General features: G+C 42.7%; 2 protein-coding genes across 2 annotated transcripts; one reads left to right on the top strand and one right to left on the bottom strand.

Annotated features, from left to right (window-relative positions):
* The first annotated feature begins 588 nt into the window (after positions 1 to 588).
* Positions 589 to 3,635, top strand: g6pca.2 (glucose-6-phosphatase a, catalytic subunit, tandem duplicate 2). The gene is made up of 5 exons (XM_017723811.2): positions 589 to 882; positions 1,178 to 1,287; positions 1,714 to 1,822; positions 1,945 to 2,060; positions 2,413 to 3,635. Exons 1-5 carry the CDS (start codon positions 653 to 655, stop codon positions 2,913 to 2,915), a joined length of 1,068 nt encoding a protein of 355 aa, XP_017579300.1. The 5' UTR covers positions 589 to 652; the 3' UTR covers positions 2,916 to 3,635.
* Positions 3,636 to 4,673: 1,038 nt separating this feature from the next.
* aarsd1 (alanyl-tRNA synthetase domain containing 1) lies at positions 4,674 to 15,015 on the bottom strand. The gene is made up of 12 exons (XM_017723810.2): positions 14,894 to 15,015; positions 14,492 to 14,620; positions 12,916 to 13,075; positions 12,720 to 12,777; positions 11,381 to 11,537; positions 9,951 to 10,067; positions 9,575 to 9,705; positions 9,416 to 9,482; positions 6,364 to 6,455; positions 6,205 to 6,259; positions 6,010 to 6,104; positions 4,674 to 5,371 (listed from the first exon to the last, which is right to left on the bottom strand). The coding sequence occupies exons 1-12, from the start codon at positions 14,930 to 14,932 to the stop codon at positions 5,233 to 5,235; spliced, it is 1,239 nt and encodes a 412-aa protein (XP_017579299.2). The 5' UTR covers positions 14,933 to 15,015; the 3' UTR covers positions 4,674 to 5,232.

Here is a 15,015-nt window from a genome sequence, read left to right as displayed (position 1 = left end):
GGACACAAAATGTGTTTGTGCTGCATCTCAACTGAATTGAATGGTCAATAATATTATTTACTATTTTAAGGTGATCCATATGGTCAAGGTTAAGAGATTTATCCTCAGCGCCTGCTTGTTCTGTTTTCTGATTGGTACACTTATGTAATATTTGGAATACATCAGTAAATACATCCACTCCAATTTATAGATTCCTCAAAGGATAACTCCAGACACAAACCGACCAATGACGATTCATGCTGTAATAAAAACTTTACATGAGTATAATTTGACCTATAAAAGCTGCTATAGCTGCAGTCATCTGACTCTGGAACGTAAGCCAAGCGTGCAGTCTGTTAAAATGGGAACCAATTTAAAATCAAAACCCTCGATTTTGATTCTGAAGCGAGTTTGAACCCTGCCATAACGTGTTTCTGTTCCCTCGACTTGTTTGTGTTCTGTCTCCTTTGCACAAACACTGCTGTTAACTACGTCTAACTTCTTTTCTGCCCCCCTTTGCGTTTTATTACACATGTGCAAGGTCCAAAGATCAGTGTTGTCCATGCGTTTGGGTGGTGGGCCCACTGGTATAAAAACCAGGGCAGGTAGGCTCCAGACTGTCAGTTGTGTCTCATTAATCAAGACAGCTTGCTTTAAAGAGAAAACCTTCTGAATGAATACAGTCATGGATGCTATGCACGGCTACGGGGTGAGCGCCACCCAATATCTGCAGACTCACTACAGTGACGCCCAGGGCTGGTTCCTCTTCGTCTCCTTTGCCGCAGACCTGCGCAACACCTTCTTTGTCTTCTTCCCCATTTGGTTCCATCTGAGGGAGTCCGTGGGCATCAAGCTCATCTGGGTGGCTGTGGTGGGAGACTGGCTTAACTTGGTCTTCAAATGGTACGACGAATTACGTATTTCAAAAACAGATTTAGAAAAATATTAATGTGTGAATGATTAATTAGTATAATATGTAATGCATGTTTTTATATATATATATATATATATATATATATATATATATATATATATATATATATATATATATGTGTGAGTGTGTGTGTGTGTGTGTGTATGTGAGATATCTTTCTTATATATCTTTCTTATATATATATTTCTTATTATTATATATCCTTATATGCACATATATTTCTAACACACATTCCCCCTATTTTTATTCATTTACGAACTACAGGATCCTTTTTGGAGAGCGCCCATACTGGTGGGTCCATGAGACACCCTACTACAGCAACACCTCCAAGCCACAGATCGAGCAGTTTCCCATGACCTGTGAGACAGGACCAGGTGTGCCCAAAACACACTAACACACTTAACCTAGGCCTCCTCCTTCACCACTCCATATAAATACACACCTTATCTGCACTCCTATCCCATACAGAACACCCTCTACCAATTGTTTTTGGTCACTGAATACAGTCCAGGAAAACTCCTGCAATTTTTGCTGCAAAAAACATTATTAATTTTTTAAACACAGGAGGTTACAGTGCAAACAATGAAGTCAAAGTTTCTAATTATGCTGTCAATTCATCAGTGCACACATGAGAAGCCTGCAAAGATATTTTGAATTCACTCTGGCTGTGACCAGCTCATTCACCGTGAACTGATAAAGTTGTTTGTGCACATACTAGCAAAGGTATTAGGGAAGTAAAAAGAAAAATATGGGCCTTTTAATAAATGAACTGCAACTGAGTGTGTGGTTTGCCAATGCAGGTAGCCCATCTGGACATGCCATGGGAGCTGCTGGAGTCTACTATGCAATGGTCACCTCTATCCTTGCCATCATGCTGAGCAACAAGAAGACCATGTCCAGCACAGCCCTGTAAGAGGACCCTTAATTCATTTCAGTCATAGCAGGCATGAATAACGAATCCTATATTTTGATTAACTCTGAAGAGTTTGCCCAGGATGTTTATGTGGTTTTCTGCCATCTGTTTGTCTTAGGTACTTGCGAAGTAGCCTCTGGGCGCTTTTTTGGACTGTCCAGATTTGCGTCTGTCTTTCCAGGGTATTCATCGGTGCCCACTTCCCTCATCAAGTGATTGCCGGCGTTATTACAGGTCAGTCATAGTAACTACATAAGAAGAAAACAGCATGTAGAAAGAAGGGTTAAAACAGGGTAACACTAAATCTGAACCGACACTACAATCAATCATGGAAATTGCCTCTCCATTCGCATAATTTCGCATTATCTGAAGCAATTAATTGCTTATTGATGTGTGTATTTCTACCTGTCTGTGTAATTCAATGTGGTTGAAGTACCTACTAGTCCTGTGAGGCTCCTTCTGTAGTCTCATTACTTCAAAATTTGTCTTTAGCATTGTGACAGATGAATCACAACAAGCACTGTATCATGACCTGTTTGGGAATACACAGCCTTTGCAAAGACTCCATTTATTATCATTCTTACAGGCATGATTGTGGCCGAAGTCTTCAACAGACAGCAGTGGATCTACCGGGCCAGTCTGCAGAAGTACTTCAACATCACACTGTTCCTGCTCTCTTTCGCTGTGGGCTTCTATTTGCTCCTAAAAGCTGTGGGTGTGGACCTGCTGTGGACCCTGGAAAAGGCCCAGAAATGGTGCGTCAACCCAGCTTGGGTCCACATGGACACCACACCCTTCGCTAGCCTGCTGCGCAACATGGGCACCCTCTTTGGCCTGGGACTTGGGCTTCACTCGCCACTCTACACTGAAAGCAAGAAGAGCGGCAGTGCCCCCTTCAGGATCAGCTGCATCATAAGCTCTCTTCTTCTCCTGCACCTCTTCGATTCCATCAAGCCCCCTACCCACACAGCCGCCCTCTTCTATTTGCTTTCCTTCTGCAAGAGTGCAACTGTTCCTCTGGTCACAGTCAGCATAATCCCCTACTGCGTGTCCGGAGCCCTGAGTTTACCGAGCAAGAAGCAGCTCTGAAGTCTCAGAAGGACAAACGATGAGGCTTCCATAGGGTTTCCTACCTCGTCCTGAGGTAGAGTCATTGTCCTGCACATGTTGTGTTGTCTGCCCTACTTCTGGTCAGGGTTTCTTAATTAAGTGACAGGTTGGATCATGTGTGCTTCAGTAGGGAAAACAAAAACGTACAGGACAGAGGATTCCAGGCCCAGGGTTGAGAACCACTGAACACAAACTATTAGCAGTATTTGGAGGTGCTTCATTCTTCATAGTCCATCATAGTCCGACAGTAGCAAGCTCAATGTCAAACACCAACGTGTAGCCGACCTTTGTAGGTATTCTACACGCTTGCATTGAATTCAAGAGACTTTATTTCTATCCTCATAGAAGAAAGCCTTACTTAAGCACTGTTAAGACGTTGTTTATTACTCAGGACGATGTTGTATTTAGATTAGTGTTTTATTTAATCTCATAACTTATGTCTTAGTGCCCTTAGGGTGTGTTGAGGAAAGGCTTGGCCTTGAGCCCAAGAGCATGAATGCTTTTAGAGGAGGTTCATTTTTAAGAACTGACAGAGATGTAAACGGTATTTTCCTTCAAAGAGAAAATACTTCCCCATCTCCAAATTCCTTGTTTGTCTGTGTATATAGAGTTGTGATTGTTGCAAGTGCATTCCTTCAAATTCTATTTTTGAATTTTTTTTCCATTTTTAATAAAACATTTAAAACATACAAATCATTATTTCACGTTTCTCTCTTCTTCCATGTCTTTCTTCTAGTAATATCCAGTTAAGGCCTACACTGATTACACTATGCTCTTTCTAAGTGCCATGATGCTACTTTACTGAATCGGTTTACCATTTTTAAGGGGTTTTTAAAGGGTCTGATCATCTCAAAATAACTTTTGAGTTATTGTAAATAATTATTTAAAATGTTGATTTTTTTTTCCACCCAACATGGAAAACACACACACACACACACACACACACACACACACACACACACACACACACACACACACACACACACACACACACACACACTTTCTAACCCGCTTCTCCCTCAGGGTCACGGGGGGTGATGCTGGAGCCTATCCCAGCAGTCATGGGAACTGGCCCTGTGACCGGAAGGTTGCCAGTTCGATCCCCAGCACTGACAGTCCATGACTGAGGTGTCCTTGAGCAAGACACCTAACCCCCAACTGCTCCCCGGGTGCTGTGAATTGGGCTGCCCACCGCTACGGGAAAGTGTGCTCACTGCCCCCTAGTGTGTGTGCGCGCTCACTAGTACATATGTGGTGTTTCACTTCATGGATGGGTTAAATGTGGAAGTGGAATTTCCCTGTTTGTGGGATTAAAAAGTAAATAAATAAATAAAATGGGTGGAAGGCAGCATGCACCCTGGATAAGTCACCAGTCCATCGCAGGGCAGACAGACATACACACACATTCACACTCAGAGCCAATGTAGCATGTCCAAACAGCCTAACTGCTTGTCTTTGGACTGTGGGAGGAAACCCAGGCAGACACAGGGAGAACATGCAACCTCCACAGGACCCTGGACACCCGGCCGGGGAACCGAACCCAGGCCCTTCTTGCTGTGAGGCGACCCACTGCGCCACCATGGAAAACTATAAAATGATTTACCAACTGATTGAGCAGATCATAAATTACACACAAATTTGTGAGTGTGGCTATCAAGGGGGCACAACTGTGCAACTAGTAGTTATGCATATGTTATGGATTTGCTGCATTGGAAACATGAAATAAAAACATTACGGTCATAGTTTGACAGCATTTTTATTCATTTTATTTATTTCTGATGCCTTGCTGTCGTTTCAATATTGTCAATATCGATGTAAATCACCCAGCCCTAAGAGCTACAGTAGCTGCTACTGTAGCTTTGTGTTACCATTAAAGTGATGATAAAATCATCAGTCTTCCTCCAGATTACTGTTCCAATTAAAGTTAATTCTGTCTGTAACACATTACACTGTGCATAAGTTGAAAAATTAATTATTTATCTTGAACCTTAACTAAGGTTTGTTACTCACTGACACTGCATACAGAATTAGACTTGTAGTTATTAAACATTTACAGAATGGCTGTGACTGGGTACACGGGCATGACTTGCTTTTCTTTGCATTCACTAACAGCATGAGGAGTTTACAAAACCACAAATTCAACAATCTATTCAAATTAAATTCTCATTATCTTAAATTAGAACTACCTCCCATTTCACTTGCTGTGTTATGCATCCCTTTGCTTGGGCCTATGACTTTATTTGCTGTATGATTCACCACTATGTGTGAGTCTGAACCATCTGAAGGTGAAACCCTCTCACTCCTCTCCTGCGCTGCGTCGGCGACTGTGCTCCCGTAGTAAAGCCTCGGCCTCTGCTCTCTGAGCCAGGCTGTTGGCCTTGCCTTGGAAACGCCCGTTCTTTCCTGCACCTTTCCCCTGTAGCAGCTCCATCACACTGCAAGTGAATACATAGGCACAACTACATCAATGCTCAAAAATCACTCTGCAGTGCTCTATAACAGGGTAGCAAATTCCAGTCTTGGAGAGCCAGAGTTCCACACAGTTTGGTGTTTCTCCTACTCAAACACACCTGATTCGACCTGGCAGTCAATTACTAGGTTAAGCTGATGTGTTAAGAGCAGGAAAACTACTCAACTGTGCCAAACCCTGGTCTACCAATGGATTACAGTTTGAGCCCCCCCCCCCCCCACATATGATGCACATGGCTATTTTGCACCACACTACATGACTTGCTGCAGTGATATCGCTTCTATTGTTTTGCTGCACTATAAAAGGAGATATTCGAGCTCGTTGCTTGTTGACTGAACACCAGATGTGTCACAACGCCAAGGTCAACCGCATTATCTCATTTTGTAGAATCCTTTGAATGTCGTACAATAACAAAACTACTCCGCGTCTTCACAGCCTACTAAGGCCTGTCTTGATTGTCCTTAAGCAACTCCACAGCAATTAGGTCATCCCTATTTGGCTGGCGCCATGAGTTTGTGTGATGACATAACAGCAAAATGAATCAATTAGGAGAAACCTATAACACTAGATACAGCCCTAGTGTTGTACCAAGACTTGTCTTACCATGTCCCCAGTTCAGTTACGACATTTTCAGGGCCTGCAAGCAGGAAAAGCCCTGGTCCTTTCTCTTCTCCCACCGTCAGAAAAATCACCGTGTCCTGTGGAGAAAGAGCATCGACACACCATCACAGCTAATGCTCCGACTATGCATGTTGAGAAGACATTATGTACACAGTATAAACAACTTAAACAACTCACCTGACATCCAATCTCATTGGCAATGATGTTCATGAATTCATTGTCACCATCTTTGCTATGAAGACAGAGAGACAAAATATTAGTTTGCTTTTCAGGGTAAAAAAAACTCTTCAAATGTATTAAGCTTGTTCGATATCTTGTTATCAGGTGGATACACACTTGTGCAAGCTGAAGAAGTCGTCTTTGTCTGGTTGGTTCTTGAAGTTCTGCGCTATGAGAACAGCCATGTCTCGCAAGAGAGTGAGATTACTCTGCCGAGAAAACACATTAAGCGTGTAATGCAGACAGACCAAAGTGACGGATATGAACTACAGTTTAGCCAGTTTAGAGGTCAACAGGCCTCAACCAGGTTTGTCCTCATTTGCTTAGCAATGACCACAAATTCATCACTAATTTATGACTAACTGACCTTGTTTTTAATAGCCTATCGTCTGTTAGAGCCTGTTTACGTTTGACCTTGATTTTACCCATATTATATATCTGGATATGCTTGGCCAGATTCCTTTTACACATTACACGAAAATGTGTTTCCAGACGAGATTCGATTTCACTCTTCCGTGTTAAAAGCACATCAGCGTATTTGCTGCTTACAGTTTTCTTTCATTTAGTTTGTTGTTTTTTTATGATACAAGTCAATAAGCTTGGCTTGGACACTCATCAGCTAGTATCCATCGGTAAAGGCTGCTGGTTTGCGCATCTTCAATCTTTCATTTCACTGTTTATTCTGCCATGTTACAATAAAAACACATTTTATTTACACTTGTGTTAAATGTGGTCAAGATCTGTCTGGCCACCTCTGAATGTGGTTTGAGTGATTCAACCATAATCTGACCGCACTGCATCCTGGGGGCGTTTCCACCGGGTCTGTTGCTCATTCAAGTTAAATCCCATCAAGTTCCAATAACCAAATTCAATTAATGATACAAGGTGTAAACTGGCAAGAGAGGACGGACTGCTGAATACAGGTTACTCACCTTCAACAACAAAGAACTTCCTAACACTTCCAGACAGATGAACTGGTAACAACAGGACTTTGGAACAATTCTGATTGTTATTAGATGGCTATTTAACCGAGGTGCTAGGAAAATCGAATGTTTTCAGTGATTTTGTGAACTAGTGCGCCCCTCTACACATTCATTACTTAATATTTAACAAACGATGCTGGATTTTCACTGATGCTGCCAAACCCGTGTGCTACGAAAGCTGAGCTGATGCATGTTGGCCATTACATTTTATTTTTAACCAGATCTTCCATTTCATCACAACTAACAGGATTCTGTGCGGCATATTTTTAATTTGCGTCATTGTTAGCTCGAAGATAACGACGCATCCACCTTACTCACCAGCTTTCGGAAGCTGGAAAACAGGAAAAATTCAACCTGAACTGATACGTTCTTGGCGACCTTTTCTGATCCTCTTTCCTGACCTGATGGGCATCAAAAGAACTTTTTTTAAAAGCTGCTTCTACTGCAGACTAAAGGCAAACTATCCACTCGGAAACATAGGCAACCTTTATGTTCACAAACAGTTACACCTCAAGCTTAAACTTGCATGCGCACGTGTTTGCAGATAAACAGTGTGCGTACAGCTACCGCTGCATAAAACGTTGAAGCTCATTTGTTAAACAGCACAACCAAACATCTTTTGTGCAGCTCAGCTGGAGAGAAAGCCATCGCCTATGGAAAGAAGGGCGTTTCTAATTTACATGGGGACGTTGCCCATCATGTGTGTTCTGCTGGCTCTATAAGGCACACTGTGCTTGGAAGCCAATGATCTCCACTTGCGATGTCATCTGTAGACAGTTGTTTAGATTTCATTATGATGGAAGCGTTTTTCCCGGAACTTCCACTAATTTTGCTGCTTTTTAGAACAACTGATTAAAAAGCCTCTCTTTTTATTCATTTACCACAGCCATAAAAATGCAGCAATTTCAACTGGCACCTCTAAAGGAACTGCTATTGTATGTTAGACTGCCGTTAGCTTGACTCTAAAGTATGTTCACTTTTCTGCACTAGATTTAAAACTATTTTCAGCAGCTCTACTAACAAGGATATTTGAAGCTTGTAAGGCATATACCGTATTTTCCGGATTATAAGTCGCACTTTTTTTCATAGTTTGGCCAGGGGTGCGACTTATACTCCGGAGCGAATTATAGTCCGGAAAATACGGACTTCACGGCAACCGGGAGACTGCGCCACGCTACGTTCTCGGAAGTCATTGAATGGATCAGCAAAGCATGGGCTTCCGTGAAAACCGAAAGCATCCTGCTGGGATTCAGAAAGGCTGGAATAATTGCAAATGTAACTGACGACGAGTCTGACAAAAGCGACCAAGAAGAGGAAGCGGCGCTTCGTCCACCTCCAGAGTTAGCGGAGTTGTTCATAAGTGACACTGAGGATGAGTTCAATGGATTTGATGATTTGGAGTGATATAAACTTTGATAAAAATGGTTTGATAAACTTGTTAGCATGTTCTTTGTTATAGTTTGTCATTGTTATCTGAATAACTGTTCATGTTACGTTAACTTGGATTTTATTAACCCCCCCCCCCCCAAAAATGCGACTTATACTCCGGTGCGACGTATATATGTTTTTTTTCTTTACTGTGCATTTTTTTGGCTGGTGCGACTTATACTCCGGAGCGACGTATAATCCGGAAAATACGGTATGTTAATGTATTCTTTACTTTGTATGTGGCAGTGCTCCAGTAATCTTCAACACTAAAGCCTTTACTCTGGATATTACACCAGAGGCCTGTTAGCTATCTACCATGGTGGTCAGGCATTACGGTCCTGTTATGTTCAACTGTAAGGAACAGCAATAATATTCACAAATTGACCATCATAAGTCCAGCAGAAAAGGCTCTGAAATGGGTCAATTTGACCTGAAACATAACAGAAGGGTTAAACAAAACCATATTTTACTCATGGTATGTTGTACGGTTCCAGAGATTTTATGTCATAAACACAGATTTTGTGATTGTGCACACTAAGCTATGTTTAACCAGGATGCACATGCTGTATAAAACCTATATAAACCTATTTAAAATATGATAATCTGCCATTTTTGCCTGAACTACACAAGCACTTGCAAAAGCAAGTTTTGAGTTCTGTAATTTAGTTTACCTTATCAATCAAATCTAGACTCATTTTTGTAAAGCTGTAATTTATTGAACATTTTTTGATCATACGCAGGCATCTACAGTAACCCACCTTCTGAAGACGCTTGACCGTTTTCTGCAGTTTATCCACAGCATCAGCATGCTCATCTGGCCCAGTCCTGAAAGACAACAGAAATCGGAATTACTGTGTTTGACAAGCACTAGAATCACAAATAATGATCAAACGTTCGGTTTCTGTTGACAGACTCACTTCAGCAGGGCTGTCAGAGACTTCTCGGTGCTGTAGCTCTTCTCTGCGTATTTCAGCACTCTGTTTCCAGCTATGAAAATCAAATTGGTCTTATTCTTCTTCCCCTTCTCGGTCCCCAGAATCTTAATCACCTTTTGATTACATAAAGCAAAAACAGCCTTATGCAATAAACTGAGCATAACTAGAAGCCTTATTAACAATACCACTCTTTTTAAAATGCACTGTATTGAAATATGTATAATTACATTACAGACTATTTGACCATTACTGAATATCATTCTGTCCTGTAGCGTTAAATTATGCAATATTATACAGTTTCATCATTACAGTGCACCGTATTATACAGATGCCACATTATAGTACACAGCATTCTGACCTGTAGATGACTGAGATTGGACACATGGGTACCACAGCACATGTTGACATCAATACCCTCAATGTCAATTATCCTGATGGGTCCTGCATGGTCATCTGGGAGACCTCTACTTCTAACCTGTTAACAGGCACAGACACAGACTTTAGTTTGATGGTTTATTTGGTTCATTCTTCATAACTGCAAGTACATATTTTGTGTTTGCAGCAAGAAGGCATCATCATCATCATCATCGTCGTTCACCGCTTAATCCAGAAGGGTCGCAGTAGAAGTTGGGAGAGCAGATAATCCCAGATGACCCTGTTCCCCGCAACTTCTTCCAGCTCATTCCCAGGGACCCCAAGCCGCTCCCAGGCCAACTTGGAGATGTAATCCCTCCAGTGGGTCCTAGGACGACACCGGCCTTATCCCGGTAGGCTGTGCCTGGTACACCCCCACCAGTAGTTGTCCAGGGGGCATCCGGATCAGATGCCCGAACCACCTCAGCTGGCTCCTCTCAATGCGGAGGAGTAGCGGCTCTACTCCGAGCTCCTCCCGAATGGCCGAGCTCCTCACTCTATCAAATAGAGTGTAGCCGCCACCCGGCGAAGAGGCTCATTTCCGTCGTTCGTATTCACGATCTCATTCTTTAGGTCATTACCCACAGCTCATGACCACAGGTGAGGGTCGGGATCTAGACCGACTGGTAAACAGAGAGCTTTGCCTTTTGGCTCAGCTCCTCTTCACCACTACAGTCCGGTACAGTGACCGCATTACTGCTGCCGCCTGTCCCAGCCTGCAGCCGATCTCACCATCCCTCTTCCTACTTAAGAAGACACTTAAACTCCTCCAACTGGGGCAAGTTCTCTCCCCTTAAGAAGGCAAGAAGGCACATTACACTTTATTTGGATGATCCGCTGTAGATGCTTTCTTACACAGTCATTATAGTTAACTAAATATCACCATAAATTTTTATTTAATTAAATTAGTCCATCTAACTTTATACTTAACCTTGAATCAAACTTAAACCTTAACCTTGTTTCCCGTCCTAACATCATTAAAAACTAAACAATGATATTGCCCATATCTGTTTTCAATCTACAGAGGAAAATCCAAGCAAACTGGATTTAACACACAACACCAGCGTTCCCCCATATTTCACAGAGCAGTATTCCTCAGTTCACCAAACATTTTCAGCCAAAAGTTAAAACTTGTGATAATCGTGAAAAAACTGAACCTGTGCCTTATAAATATTATCATCACCAGTTCAGTGTCCCTACATCTGAATTAAGTTATTAGCTAACAATTTTCTTGAGCTGAACTAGATGTGTTTAGGACAGGGATGGTGAACTATAGGACTGTTGCTAAGAGACACTGCTCTAAACATTAAACTAGGTTTCAAAAGACAACACACACATATATACACACACACACACACACACACACACACACACCTTTTCCACAGCAGGGTCGTCTAGAGAGAGGAGCTGGACATTGATTGCAACATGTGCACGGATATTTTCATTGACTGCAGCCTCCAAGGCCTCCATCTCTCCTGCCTTCACCGTGACCGTGTCCAGCTCAATACTGCTGCGCTGCCGTCCCAACTCCCTGTCACACAACAAAAACTTTAACACATACACCGGGTGCATAATACACTGGCATCCAATGCTTTACTTGTTCATAAACAGGGAAACTAACCCATCTGTGTACACACACACACACACAAGGGGGCAGTGAGCACACTTGCCCGGAGCGGTGGGCAGCCCTATGCACAGCTGGGTTAAATGCGGAGGTGGAATTTCCCCGTTTGTGGGATTAATAAAGTATCACCTAACTACAACTGCGGGTGCCACAATACGGATGGTAATAGACTTTTTTTCAATACAGAGCTCACAAGACTGACAAGCAGCTCTCAGAACTGGAAAAAAAATATTTTGGTTGACCTAATTTGGAGGGTTGATTAGCCAAACTGTTGGAAAAGGAGAGGTTTCTCAGTTGGGTACAGTAATGATGGGCAGTGATATCGATCAAACAGCAGCGTGTTGATATTGCTTAATGCAAGGATCCCCTCTCAGGCTCATTTCATCTAGAACTAAGAGGCACACTTTGGGTAGAACCAAACCATAAAACTGCAATTTTACTAGTAATGCTTAGTTCATTCAATATTGATATGCAATTTTATAGTTTACATTTTTTTTGCTTATTTTTATACAGACATTGCACTTATTTTTATGTGATGCCTACTAAGAAAATAACTTGTGCCAGTTATTCCTGCAAAAGGCAGTTGTCTTTCAAACTTTTAGAAAAAAATGGGAATTACCAAAAAAAAAAAAAAAAAAAAAAAAAGTTATATTCAGTTATATACAAATATTTATCATATTGTGATGCAAAATTGAAAAGCTTGCATATCATTATACTCCTAAATACTCATAATTTAACAACTTAATTTCCATTCTTTCCACCTCACACAAACGGGCAGCACAGTGGATAATCCGACTGCTGAGACACATTCACCTGCTAATATGGTTATGGATATGGTTATGGATATGGTTATGGATATGGTTATGGATATGGTTATGGATATGCTCAGCGCATAAACACTAACAATCGCATCTCATTTAGCCATTTGACATTCCAAATTGAATAAATTATCAATCATTTAAGCTTTCACCCGCCTTATGCTCACTGTGCTTTATAAATATACTATGGTGTGTACTTGTAAAATGACTTATTGTAATTGTTAATTAGTTTTAACTAATATTGTGTATTACATTTCAAAGATAACTTTACCATGAAGTTGTTTTGTATCCAAACATTGCATCTGCCAAGGCAGTTATCAGATGTTGCCCTAATCAAAAAAGAGCAGAAAACAAGGTCACCACCCCTATTAACACTAACCACTGACGTATTAAAGAAATAGCTTACTTTAGTGGTTTAAAGCAGACGTGTTTTATGTGGAGTAAAATAGTGTCTGTTCCATGTTCACCTGAATGCTGCTGCATGTGGTCAAACCTCCGTTCCCAGTCCAACTTCAACTGGACCTCCTGGCTTTCCTCTAGAGGAGAGCGGACAAAGTGCACCGCTTCTGGTCCTTGCCTCGTGACCCGCAGAACCGGAATATTTTCAATTGTCCCATGGTCATCAGGCTATAGAACAGGTCACAACATGAGTGAATCTGTCTGTTCATTTGTTCATACAGGCTTGAGTGTAAACGTCAGGACATAAAGAGCCCACTGGCGGAGACGGCACAAATTTTGTGTGGCCATAGAGCAAAATAAAAGCTACAGTCCCTCAAAAACTATTAAAACGCACGTCCTCTGAAAAAGAGTTTATGTGCCGAGTTTAACATCCATTGCAGAAAGACTGTCAGCTACGTACCAGTTCAGCTTCACCCAATACCAATGTTAGCTACACTATATTGCCAAAAGCATTCGCTCGTCTGGCTTCACACGCATATGAACTTGAGTGAGATCCCATTCTTAAATCCATAGGGTTTAATATGATGTCGGCCCACCCTTTGCAGCTATAACAGCTTCAACTCTTCTGGGAAGGCTTTCCACAAGGGTTAGGAGTGCGTTTATGGGAATTTTTGACCGTTCTTCCAGAAGCGCATTTGTGAGGTCAGACACTGATGTTGGGCGAGAAGGCCTGGCTCACAGTCTCCGCTCTAATTCAGCCCAAAGGTGTTCTACCAGGTTGAGGTCAGGATTCTGTGCAGGCAAGTCAATTTCTTCCTTACCAAACTCACTCATCTTTATGGACCTTGCTTTGTGCACTGGTGCGCAAGTCATGTTGGAACAGGAAGGGGCCGTCCCCAAACTGTTCCCACAAAGGTGGGAGCATGAATCGGTCCAAAATCTCTTGGTGCTGAAGCATTAAGAGCTCCTTTCACTGGAACTAAGGGGCCGAGCCCAACTCCTGAAAAACAACCCATGTCATGATCCCCCCTCCACCAAATTTTACACTTGCAGTCAGACAAGTACCGTCTCCTGGCAACCGCCAAACCCAGACTCATCCATCATATTGCCAGATGGAGAAGCGTGATTGGTCACTCCAGAGCACTTGTCTCCACTGCTCTAGAGTCCAGTGGCGGCGCTTTACACCACTGCACTCCACGCTTTGCATTGCGCTTGGTGATGTAAGGCTTGGATGCAGCTGCCCGGCCATGGAAACCCATCCCATGAAACTCTCTACCCTGTTCTCGAGCTGATCTGAAGGCCACATGAAGTTTGGAGGTCTGTAGCGATCGACTCTGCAGAAAGTCGGTGACCCCTGCGCACTATGCCCCTCAGCATCCGCTGACCCCGCTCTATCACTTTACCTGGCCTACCACTTCGTGGCTGAGTTGCTGTCGTTCCCAATCGCTTCCACTGTGTTAGAGCGACCCATTCTTTCACAAATGCCTAGATGCTCGGCTTTATACACCTGTGGCCATGGAAGAGACTGGAACACCTGAATTCAATGATGTGGATGGGGGAGCAAAAACATTTGGCAATACAGCACATCACCCCAGCTGGCAGCCTGCATTCTCAGATCAAGTCCCAAAAGGAGGTTAAGCTTACCTGCCCACCTCCTTCAGGGAAAAGAATAGTGTCTTTTAATATCACATTGAAACCCTTCACTTTTTCCTTCTTCCCGTTGCTCTCCAACTTCAGCTCCGCCGCAGAACAGGACACGACAGAAGTGACGAACTAGAGAGAAACAGAAATAAAAACACTCAGAGATCTGCTGGCCAGCTTGGCTAACTAACCCCAGCGCTTCCAGTGCGCACAAGTACTGCTAACGGAGCAGTTACTGTCAGCTAAGCAGGCCATTGAGATCTGGGCAGACTGGCCCGCAGGAGCAGGTCCAGGCAGCTGGACTCGGCACGCGCGCCGTTTATTTAGCCAAGCATAACTAGAGATTTAGACGTGCTGAGCTTTTCAGTACGACGTAAATATTGTCAATACGGTATGTTCACATACTTCTTTCATATAACTGTCTCGCTGACACTGAAAAGCCATGACTTCCCTGCCCTCGGAGACGAATCCGCCACGAAAGGTCTAAATACGGAGATGTGGTATCGTATTAAGGCATGGCCAGTCAC

The sequence above is a fragment of the Pygocentrus nattereri genome, chromosome 13 (genome assembly GCF_015220715.1).
Source record: "Pygocentrus nattereri isolate fPygNat1 chromosome 13, fPygNat1.pri, whole genome shotgun sequence".
Lineage (NCBI taxonomy): Eukaryota > Metazoa > Chordata > Actinopteri > Characiformes > Serrasalmidae > Pygocentrus > Pygocentrus nattereri.
This window is presented reverse-complemented; position numbering and strand designations above follow the sequence as displayed.

Bases quoted from the DNA above. Each gene is read 5' to 3' on its own strand.
- g6pca.2 (XM_017723811.2), top strand. From the start codon at position 653: ATGAATACAGTCATGGATGCTATGCACGGCTACGGGGTGAGCGCCACC. The intron at 883-1,177 runs GTACGACGAATT...TACGAACTACAG, and splicing joins CTTAACTTGGTCTTCAAATG to GATCCTTTTTGGAGAGCGCC. The intron at 2,061-2,412 runs GTCAGTCATAGT...TCATTCTTACAG, and splicing joins GATTGCCGGCGTTATTACAG to GCATGATTGTGGCCGAAGTC.
- aarsd1 (XM_017723810.2), bottom strand. From the start codon at position 14,932: ATGGCTTTTCAGTGTCAGCGAGACAGTTATATGAAAGAA. The intron at 6,260-6,363 runs GTGTGTATCCAC...CTGTCTTCATAG, and splicing joins GACTTCTTCAGCTTGCACAA to CAAAGATGGTGACAATGAAT. The intron at 5,372-6,009 runs GTAAGACAAGTC...ATTCACTTGCAG, and splicing joins GTAACTGAACTGGGGACATG to TGTGATGGAGCTGCTACAGG.